Source organism: Coenobita brevimanus, chromosome 76 (genome assembly GCF_032717465.1).
Source record: "Coenobita brevimanus isolate Jiangsu-jjx chromosome 76, ASM3271746v2, whole genome shotgun sequence".
Taxonomy (NCBI): domain Eukaryota; kingdom Metazoa; phylum Arthropoda; class Malacostraca; order Decapoda; family Coenobitidae; genus Coenobita; species Coenobita brevimanus.
Window position 1 is genome coordinate 31592282 of NC_137029.1, and position 11555 is coordinate 31603836.

At 43.0% G+C, this 11555-nt stretch overlaps 1 protein-coding gene across 1 annotated transcript; it reads right to left on the reverse strand.

The window, feature by feature from the left end:
- Positions 1–2101: 2101 nt before the first annotated feature.
- Positions 2102–5360, reverse strand: LOC145408212 (uncharacterized). Its single transcript, XM_080278969.1, has 4 exons — positions 5265–5360; positions 4896–5047; positions 3141–3917; positions 2102–2186 (listed from the first exon to the last, which is right to left on the reverse strand). The coding sequence occupies exons 1-4, from the start codon at positions 5340–5342 to the stop codon at positions 2102–2104; spliced, it is 1092 nt and encodes a 363-aa protein (XP_080135095.1). The 5' UTR covers positions 5343–5360.
- Between the last annotated feature and the right edge of the window lie 6195 nt (positions 5361–11555).

The window sequence follows — 11555 nt, forward strand, 5'->3', positions numbered from 1 at the left end:
CTGCTCCTGTGTCTAACTATACATTTGTCAGATTTTAGTCCCAGTGATGTTATTTTACTTAACCCTTCAGCACGAATGAAGTGTCTGGTGGTAGTAGCTAGATTATAGCTAGCTAGATAGCAAGCTAGATAGATAGATAGATAGATGATATATATATATATATATATATATATATATATATATATATATATATATATATATATATATATATATATATATATATATATATATATTGAAAATTATACTTGGTGGCAGCAAGAGCATTAAGATCATATTGAACCGTTTTACAAATGATATTAACATGTGAGGAGTCAACCTGTAGTGGCTCTGTGCACCCTGGGTGGAGCAGCTGCGGCATTCATCCGGGAGCCAAATCTCCTTTCTGTCCCTGCACCTCGCCGTTGGAAGGGCCCTGGTCCGACCCTGGTGAGGCGTTGTTTACCACAAGGGAGCGTCGAATTCCTACACGGCGTGTGTTCTGTACTGTACCTGTAGGACGGCCCAACAGAGGCAGTTACTTACCTGTTGTCTTCGGGTCGTCTCGGCCAGGTAGACCGGAGTTAACAACAACAACAAGAATGAAATTTTTTAGTGAAAAGAAAAGATATTTTATTGCTATGAAGCCTTAAAACTGTTTCTAGCCCAATAATACAACGGTTCTCTCCTAATCTGTTCATCGTCATCATCCAGTGATAACAAGAACATAAACAGTAAAAGAGATTATCGAGCTGAACATATGAATCACTTGTCATAACGCTAATGCAATCGCGTTCAGTACCAGTTTTTATCACCAGTTTTTTCCCTCTTTTTTTTTTTAAGTCAAGGCCTCCATCCTTGTCATAAATATTAATAGAGACAGGAGTCAGTATTGATCTTTGCTTTATATAACCAGTGACATTTAGCCAGTGTGGTGTAGTTGCGTGTAAGGTTAACAGTTCATTGGTTTTGTTCAGTAGCCTAAATAGGATACTCGATAGGTTTGATTATAGCTCTTTTACCTTAGCGTGGCCCAGATCTGCCTGTTGTTGTTTTTGTTGTTGTTGCTTAACTCCTGTCTGTTGGGCCAAGCAGACCCGTCGACCACAGGTATGAAACTGATTTTAAGAGGTCGTACAAATACACCACAGTACATCACTCTGTGGGGATCCGACGCCCCCTTATGGTAGACAGCGCCAAGCCAGGGATAGACCAAGGCCTTTCCCACGGTAAGGTGCAGGGAAATATAAGGTGGTTTGATTCCCTGGTGGACGCCGCAGCTGCTCCTTCCAGGGTCTCAGAGTGCACAGCGCCGTCACATGTAAGCTCCTCGTCAGCGCTTCATCTGAAAGTGAACCACGAACTTTCGGTGGATAGGGAGTATGAGGGACGTTTAGATAACAGCCAGCAGTGCAGCCAGGCCATATCTGTGCCACCACGTGAAGGCACCCCTCACCAGCACCAGTAAACCAATAAAGGAAATTAAAACATGGTAATAACAACACCAGGATATCTATATATATTTATTATTATTATTATTCTCTCACCTTTTATACATTTATTAAGCTTCTCTTTCACTGGCCTTTTTTTTTTTTTACTTACTTACAAAGGCTGTTTTTATTATTCCTCTTATTTACACACGGACGGACACACGGACAAACAGACGGACGGACACACACACATAAATAAACTTGCTAACTATTTCTCTCATCTAGGTAATAGTCACTCGGGCTAGGAAAACTAAGTCTAGGGAGGAATGGAGGTTTAAATAGTAGTTCATTTGTTTACTATCTGTACACACAACCTTAGGGAAAGGGATGGGGTTGGGGGCTGGGGAGAGAGAGAGAGAGAGAGAGAGAGAGAGAGAGAGAGAGAGAGAGTCCAAATGATAGAGTAAATGGGGAAAATAAAGAAAAAACAATAAAATATATTTCATCAAAATTTATGAGCTACATCAATCTTAAAAGGACTATTTTGGAATCTTAAAAGTTTCCAGTAAAATGCGTGTGTATTTCAAAAGCAACATTGCCATATCAGAAAAGGTCCTCATTACCAGAATGCATTGGAATTCAAGAGCCGTACATCAGAATTTAAAAGGCCCACATCAGGATTTAAAAGGCCCACTTCAGGATTTAAGAGGCTCACATCGGAATTTAAAAGGCCCACACCGGAATTTAAAAGGCCCACTCTCAGATTTAAAGGGCTCACGTCTGAATTTAAAAGGCTCATATCGGAATTTAAAAGGCCTATATCAAAATTTGAAAGGCCCACATCGGAATTTTATAGGCCCACATTGGAATTTAATAAGCCCACATCGGAATTTGAAAGGCCTACATTTGAATTTAAAAGGCCTATATCAGAAGTTAAAAGGCATACTTAAGAGGTTAATGCCAACATTTAAATGCATTAGAATTTTAAAGACCCACATGTTACTTCACAAGTCCTGACCAACCACGCTTGACAAGTTTTTCTTCATCATAAATTAAGACAAGCTTGTACAACTTTCCCTGAAGTTCTTTGCTGACAGGCTGACTACGGATGCTTTACTCTCAGAAACCTGCTGAGAGCGTATCCTGAAGGTGTTGAACGTGTAGAGAACGTGTGGTATTACTGTACCTAGTGTTCATTATTGTCTCTTCTTAGATTGTCCCATTATTTTGGTAGGAATATTGTAGTTGGTAAGTATTTTGTCTTGTGTCATATTCTGGTTTTAAACTCTGCATCGGTGACGTTTGTTGATTCTAATGTTCGACCATGAAGGTATCCCTTTTAGACACACTGGCTCACGTAGGATTTTTTTTTTTTCAATAACACCGACCAGATAATTGTACTGAGCTAAAGGAAATATTTTTTGCTGAAAAGAATGTCTCTGGGTATGTTGTGTGCATTGTTGCGTTTCCATGGTGATGAGAGGCTTGGTGGAGCGGAGGTTAGGTGAATTTGTGGGAAGGAGAGAGGAGAGAGCAATGATGAGAGGGAAAGTGAGAAAATGAGGGTAGAAGTTTGATGGGTGGAGGTTGGGAGATGGGGGTTTATGGGGATAGGAACATGGGAGTAGGCGAGGTGACGGCATGGGGGTAGGGGGGGGAAGGGTGATTGTATGGGGAATAAAGGGAGGAAGAGGTGAACACAAGGGGTTCAGTTTGTACCATGGGGGACCTCACGTCTTAGTGGTGAGGTCGACAGGGGTGGAGGTGGGAGGAGTGGGGGTGGCGATGGGGGAGAGGAGGGGAGAGGCGGGAGGCGACACAGGCGGAGCTGGGGCTGGGGGTGGAGGGGGAAGGAGTCGTTGGCGCTTGACGCTGAGGTCCATAGGGACGTCTTGTTCAGGGGCGCGAGTAGCTTCCCACACGCGAGGGGGAACGAGGGGTAGAGTTTCGCTCAGGGGGGAGTCAGCCCCCCGCTTTCGGTGCAGAGGCAGACCCAGGGGCAGCACGAAGGGGGGAGGGGGAGGAGGGTACTCGTGGGGAGGACTGTTTAGGTCCCTCTTGGGGCTGGGGGGCGGCGGGGGGCGAGTAGGGGGCAGGAGAGGGGGGGCCAAGCCTGGATAAAGCACTGGGGGATAGAGCCTGGAGTAGAGGTGAGAGGCGTGGAGTAGGGAGAGGCCGGGGTGGAGGTATAGAGCCAGACCCGCCGCCCCCCGCCCCCCCTCACCCCCGCCTGGTGAGGGGGAGTGGGGGCGGCGCTCCACGTCAACGCTGCCCTCAGACTGACAGCTCTCGGGCGAGGACAGAAGAGGGGAGTCCACCTTGGCCTCGTCCTCGCTCTTGGCAGGGGAGAGGGCGGGCATGGAGGCGGGGGAGAGGGAGAACGATGATGGGAGCGCCCCGGGAAGTGGACCGCCCCCGCCACCCCCGCCCCCCTCTAGCCCCTTGCCCAGCTGCGAGGCCTGCTCCTGTAGTAGGCAGTGGATCTTGAACCAGTTGGACCGACGACCGTACCTGTAGGAAATAGTGTTTGTCAGTCTCTATCACACACACACACACACACACACACACACACACACACACACACACACACACACACACACACACACACACACACACACACACACACACACACACACACACACACACACACACAGAGTCTCTTCCTACCTGGAGATGTTCCCAAGTCGGAGCGAAACTGTTTTATACGTGCACAAGAAACACACATGCCCAGAAACACATAAACACCCCGAGATTACCTTACACACGCGGCCCTAAACACACCAGGTAGCATTTAAAACACAGCCCATAAACACACCAGGTAACACTTAAAACACAGCCCATAAACACACCAGGTAACACTTAAAACACAGCCCATAAACACACCAGGTAACATTTAAAACACAGCCCATAAACACACCAGGTAACATTTAAAACACAGTCCCAAAACACACCAGGTAACATTTAAAACACAGCCCATAAACACACCAGGTAACATTTAAAACACAGCCCATAAACACACCAGGTAACACTTAAAACACAGCCCATAAACACACCAGGTAACACTTAAAACACAGCCCATAAACACACTAGGTAACATTTAAAACACAGTCCCAAAACACACCAGGTAACATTTAAAACACAGACCCCAAACACACCTGGTAACATTTAAAACCAACGAATCCAGTATTACTCGAACGCCCTAAATCCAACTCATGCACACCAAATCCTACTCCAAGCTCACAAACTCCTACTCACCCACACTAAATCCTCCTCCTGCACACCAAATCCTGCACCAAACAATCCACACACACCAAATCCTACTCCAAGCACACCAAATCCTACTCCATACACATCAAATCCTACTCCAGCATACAAGATCCTCCTCAAGCACACCAAATCCTACTCCACACACACCAAATCAAACTCCAAACGCACCAGATCTTTTTCCACACGCTCCTAATGTTTCCTCCCAGCCCCACACATGCCCACCTGGAGCCGCTCTTGGACATCCCGACCATAAGACACTTCCGGAGCCTGCACGCCTTGCACGATGTCCTGTTCTGCTTGTTGATCACGCACTGACCGCCGTTCTTGCATTCGTGCACTTGCGATAGGTTGTTGTACGTACGCCCGAAGAACGACTGTGCGGGAGAGATAAGAGGCGGGATGAGAGATAAGAGACGGGATGAGATATAGAAGACGGTGAAAGGTAAGAGACAGATGAGAAATATGAGACGGGATTTGAGAGCGTATTCTGTATTGCATAAGAGCAATTTGACCCCCCAGTTTTATCATGTATGTCCCCGTGTATTTGGCTTCATGTACCTGTAATTAACTAATGACCTCCTAGTAACTCACCTTGCATCCCTCACAGGTAAAGGCCCCGAAGTGGAAGCCGGCCGCTGGCTCACCGCACACTTTGCACAGCTGGTTCATCCTGGAAAAAGATAGAAAGATAATAGTACACGGAGAAAGATAATAGAACACGGAGAAAGATACGACACAGACTTGGACAAGAAGAAGGAGTGAAAGAGATTACAAAGGATGGAATACAAGAACAGAATACAGAGCAACACAAGACAGTACTAAGGAATTCAAGTGCAGAAGAGTACAGTATCTAGTGAAAGAGGTTCAAAGCCCACACACCATTCTCGGCCAAGTCATCCGCATTAATCACGAGGTAAGTCAGATGTGTTTTGCAGAAGAGAGCTAGTTAGCTTTAGTTCATTGGAGACTGAGGAAATATACTGATCCTAATATTGCACATCTGACCTAATAGGCTAAACTAATCTTAATGTCCATCGTCGTCGTCCCAGTCCCAGCCCTGTATTTCTCATTTTTAAAACTGCAAGTGGGAAGCTTAAGAAACAAATAGGATGACACCAGAGGAGGAGAAACTATCATCAGATATCCCTGTGAAATCAGCCATTAATCCATTCACTGGTTACTGTTACACACACACACACACACACACACACACACACACACACACACACACACACACACACACACACACACACACACACACAGTGGGACGAAGAAAGTAGCTATGATATACAAAAAAAATTAAACAGTAGGTAGTCCTATACTTCCTACTAGAATAATAAATCAGAAAATTGGTTTTTGAAAATGTAAGGTGATTCGGATATATTACCCGGTTTGAGAAATACAATATGTTGCTGAAGAAATGCAAAGTCATATGTGTTAATAGTACGAGGGAGGGGGAAGGAGGGGAAGGGAAGGAGGAAATCCAAGGAGAAAAGAGAGAGACACTGAAAGGGAGGAAGATGAGGAAGAGGAGAGGGAGACAAAGATAGGAGCGGGGGGAAGAGAGGCAAAGGAAGAGAGGAAGACAAAGAAAGAAGAGAAAGATGAATATGGGAACGGTAAGAGGAGAGAGAGAGAAGAGATAGACAGGGGATGGTTGGGGAGGAAGAAGAGGGGAGGGGGAAGAGAAGACAAGACAGGATGGGAAAAAAAAAGACAGCGTAGAGGAGTAAGAGAAATGAGACAGAGAAAAACAAGAAGAAAGGCTTAAGGGAGAGGGAACAAAAGAAAGGGAAGGGAAGGGAAGGGGAGAAAACAAGAGTAGGACGGGGGAGAAGAAGAGGAAGGACGAAAGGGAGGGAAGGAGGAGGAGAAGGGGGTAGGAGGGAGGGCAGGAGGGGAGGGCAAGCCAGTCAAGAGCGGGGAAAGATAACACCAGGGCAACAACTCAACTGCGCGCCTGGATAATTCGAACCAAAACAATGTCTTCGGCGCACCTCCTAATATCGCTTATACACCAATATACTTCACATGTTTCACTTGCCCTGCCCTCATACACACACGCTGCTCCAACAAGTGATATATTTTTCAAAGTTTACTTTCGGCTAAATCCCCAAAATTAAGGAGAAATGATGGCGGTGACGAGATGGTGGTGGCGCCTAGAGGTACCCAGGGGCGGGGCTGTGTGTGTCTCCCGGCAGCTTGTAAAGTCATGTCATGGCTGCTTCATGCTGGTTCTGATCCCTAGTGTTTATTTTTCATGTTGGAATTATTTACTCCCTTTATTTTTCATATAGCTCCTTTTATTTTTGTGTTATTGATTTTCTTTATTTATTTCATGTTTCGATTTTTCTGTTCCATATGAGTCCTTTTTATTTCCAGTGTTCATCCATATTCTTGCGTATTTATATACCTTTTTATTTTTTTCATCTCTTCAGTTATTATTTCTTATTATATTTTGGATGCTATAATATTGCTTTATTTGCCTTTTTTTCTGCCACTTATCTTCTTGGTCATAAATATATATTTTTTTTTGTTATATACTGTACATTCACTCCGCTTATTTTTCTGGTCCTTAGATACTTCCGTTTATGTTTCCTGCTTTTTTGTGTTTCTCCCAAGTACTTCAAAAATTTTCTTTCTCCATCTGTCCGTTTTTCCCTAATTTCATCTTTCTCACATGGTTCTTATTTTCTTTCTCCAGATTTCATTTCCTCCCGTCTGTCTTGGGTCATATTCATTTTGCCTCTTTATTTTGTTTTTGCTTGTTACTTCCTTCTACTTTCTCCGACTTCCTCTTTTGAATGAGGGATGTTTTGTCTTTAAATTTTATTCATTTATTTTTTTTATGGTCGATCCTTAACCAAGCCCAACCCAGTCAGTCTCAACCCAACCCAACCCAACCCAACCCAACCCAACCCAACCCAACCCAACCTAGTCCAAGCTAACCTAACCTTACCTAGCCTAGCTTAACCTAATCTACCTGACCTAGCTTAGCCTAGCCTGACCTAAACTAACCTAGGGTGTGGTAACCTTGAATTTATGAGTGCAGAATGTCAGGTCAGACGAGGTTAAGTTGAAGGCAAAGATAAAAGACAAGCGTGTAGGTGAGGATGCCAGGTGGAGTGAACATGAGTGTCAGGTGGCGGAGTGAGTGTCCTGCCTCCACTCCAGATACCATCATACCACGCCAGAGAGAGAGAGAAAGAGAGAGAGAGACGAGAGAAGTTCAACTCAGTATTTTAAAATCTTAAGAGTATCAAGAATAGTAAAAAATCTTATAATAGTTAAGAGAGGGATTGGCTAAGCTGAATAAAATATTTCGATGAGGGCAAGATGAAAATAAACCACTTAACTAAAAGGGTTAACGGAGGCTGGGAGGGGCGGGGGTCGGCCTTGGGTAAAATTTTGCAGTGACAACCAAAACGAAATAAATCTTAGTCGTAAATGGTAGATAGATAGGCGAAAGGAGTAGATAGAAGAGAAAGAAGGGGGTCTCAAGAGGATGGCAAGAAAAAGTGGATGAAAAGGGAACGAAATGTGAAGAAAAGGGGATGACTGAGGTAGAGGTGTGTGTGTGTGTGTGTGTGTGTGTGTGTGTGTGTGTGTGTGTGTGTGTGTGTGTGTGTGTGTGTGAGAGAGAGAGAGAGAGAGAGAGAGAGAGACGTCGTGGTTTATCGTATTTTCGCTACTCCATGTCCATCTTCTTCACCTTAGGAAAATGAGAACAAGAAATGGGGGCCACAGATGAGGACGCGGGACGATATGCGAGAAACTTAAGTGTGACGTCTTTGTTTATTTTATTCTTGCGTTCCTCCAATTATTCTTATTTTATTCGTGCAACCTCCAGTCATTCTTGCAACTTCCAGTCATTCTTATCTTACTCTTGCAACCTCCAGTCATTCTTGCAACCTCCAGTCATTCTTATCTTACTCTTGCAACCTCCAGTCATGCTTGCAACCTCCAGTCATTCTTATCTTACTCTTGCAACCTCCAGTCATTCTTATCTTATTCTTGCAACCTCCAGTCATTCTTATCTTATTCTTGCAACCTCCAGTCATTCTTATCTTTCTCTTGCAACCTCCATTCATTCTATTTAACATAGGAAAACGAAGATGGCAGGAAAAAGTTAGAAGAAGAGAGAACGAGACATGGGAATTTTTAAGAGGCACTGATTGAGGTGGAGAAAAGGTGTGGTTGGGTCGTTTCCTCATTTTAAATTATTTTTCTCGTTTTAGATTGTCTTTATTTTCATTTTCTTTTCGCTGCTCTTTGTTGTTGTTTTTGTTTTTGCGGAGATACCTGTCGTAGTGTAAGAGTTAGAAGGTTTTCATCAACCCCTCCAAATCAGTGACATCATTTTGACTGATATTCCACAGACGATTTCGTTCACCTCAGTTTCTTTATTTTATGATATCCGAGCAAATTTCAGACGATTTTTTGCTCAAGATTTTTTGCATCAATATTTAGTAAACTTCAGACGATTTTATTTTTTACTCAAGATTTTTTGCATCAATATTTAGTAAACTTCAGACGATTTTATTTACAAAGATTACTTTTAGCAAATTTCATACGAGTTTTTTTTTACTCATGATCTTTTTATTAATGCTCAAGTAAACTGCTGACGATTTCATTCACCAGGATCTTTTTTTTAGTGATTTTCTTGCAAACTTCAGATGATTTTATTGACGAAGGATATATATATATTTTTTTTTATTGAACTCGCATTTTTCAGACGCCTTTATTGACTCAGGATCTTTTTTTTTTTAATTGATTTTTTGGCAACTTTAGACGCCTTTGTTGACTCAGGATCCCTTTTTAATTGATGTTCTTGCAAACTTCAGACGATTTTACGTACCTCAAAAATTCCCCTCTCGTACTGAAAGGGTTTACAGAAAGGGGGAGGAGGGAGGAGGGGAAGGGGAAGGGGAAGGGGAAGGGGAGGGGGAAGAGGGAGAAAGAGGGGGGTGAAAGGGGTGGGTAGAAGAGAAGTGGGTCACAGGAAGACGTAAGAAAAGCTGGGATGAATAGGGGATGAAATGTGAAAAACTTACCCCCCTTTACCCCATGATACGCCATTTTGTGTCCAGGCTATGATACGCCATTTTGTGTCCAAGCTATGATACGCCATTTTGTGTCCAGGCTATGATACGCCATTTTGTGTCCAAGCTATGATACGCCATTTTGTGTCCAGGCTACCTACTAAAGTGTGAAGGAGTTGATCGGGTTAGATCAGAGTCCTACAGGACGATTTTATTCATCTGATCATAATAATAATAATAATAATAATAATAATAATAATGATGATGATGATGATCCTACAAGACGATTTTATTCATCTGATAATAATAGTAATAATAATAATAATAATAATAATAATAATAATAATGATAATAATAATGGTGAATGTGATGGTGGCAACTGAATTGAGCTTGTAGACGTAAGGGGTTAGTGGTAGGGAGGTGGAGAGGGGTGTGGTTGGGGGGAGGGGATGGGGGAAAGGGGGAAAGGGTAGGGGTAAGAGGGAGGAGTCTGGTTAAATAACGAAGGCAGGGGAAGGGCATGGGTAGGAAGGGAAAGTTGAGAAGGGGGTGGGGGAGGGGGGTAAGGGAGAGGAGGGGGAGGGGGAAGAGGAGGAGGGGAGATTGTAAGCAAGAACAAGGTAGGAACTGGGAAAGGGCGGGGGGGTGGGAGATTGTTAGGCAAGAAAGAAGTTGAGGTAGAGTTGGTAGGGATGGAAAAAGTAGGAGTTGGTAGGAGAGAGAGAGAGAGAGAGAGAGAGGAAGGAAGGAAGGAAGGAAGGAAGGAAGGGGAGGAGGGGAAGGGATAGGAGAAGAGGTTTAGAGTATTAGGTTACCCAAGACATCACTGACTGAGATACTGGTGGAGAGAGAGAGAATGAGAGAGAGAGAGAGAGAGAATGCTTGTGGATAGATATAAACAAATAGATCTTGGAGAAGGTATAAGTTAAATATCCCAGTAGATAAAGATAGATAAACTAAAAGACAAAATAAAATAGACTTGAGGAATTTAGAAACAGACTTATTATCCCATTCTTAGTGACCTTTTTTTATACAGTATTCCAGTAGCGATTAAAAAAAAAGAATAACTTGACCTTTTCATCCATTTTACTCTCTCCAAAAATTGCCAATATTTTTTTGCCAGCACTTACCATTAAAAAAAAAAAAAAATTAAAAAGAAACGACGAACAGATTAGGAAGAAGTGCCTGAACATTTATAATAGAATATTTTGAAAAGCTCTGTCCAAAAAGTTGCAAGTTTAAAAAGAAAATGAGTATGCTGTCGATTATGTTAATGTAAAAGGAAATAAGTATGCTATCGAGTATGCCATAAATGAAGAATATGAGTATGTTTTGTATGCTGTAATATGAGAAAAGACGTGATATATAAGGAAATGAGTATGCTATCGAATATGCTGTATAAAAGAGAATGCTGTATAAAGGAGAATGCCATCGAGTATGCTGTATAAAGAGTATACTATGTAAAAAGGGAATATGCTGTAAAGAAAATGAGTAGGCTATATTTAAAGAGAATTGGGTGTGCTTATTAAGTCCGTACTCCTTTAAAAGCAAGTGTAGTTGTCGGGTGAGTCAGGAATCAAGTGGTTTTGCTTAATCGTGTACTTAACCCTTGACCGAGAGGCTTTGGCAACACCTACACCTCCTGGCCTTATATCTTATTCCCTCGCGTCCTTCCCTCCTTCCTTCATTAACTTTCCTTCCCTTCTCATTTCCCTTTCCTTTGCTCATTCTGTCTCCCTTTCCTTCTTTATCAGCTTTCCTCCCTTCCTTCCCTTCTCCTTGCCTTATACTCTCGCGTGTTCTTCCTTCCTTAACTTTCCTGCCCTTCTCATTTCCTTTC

What these genes read in the sequence shown, in the direction of transcription:
- LOC145408212 (XM_080278969.1), bottom strand. Translation starts at nt 5,342, where the DNA reads ATGAACCAGCTGTGCAAAGTGTGCGGTGAGCCAGCGGCCGGCTTCCAC. An exon ending in TTACCTGTGAGGGATGCAAG is followed by an intron (nt 5,048 to 5,264) that starts GTGAGTTACTAG and finishes TCTCCCGCACAG; the next exon opens with TCGTTCTTCGGGCGTACGTA. An exon ending in ATGTCCAAGAGCGGCTCCAG is followed by an intron (nt 3,918 to 4,895) that starts GTGGGCATGTGT and finishes TATTTCCTACAG; the next exon opens with GTACGGTCGTCGGTCCAACT.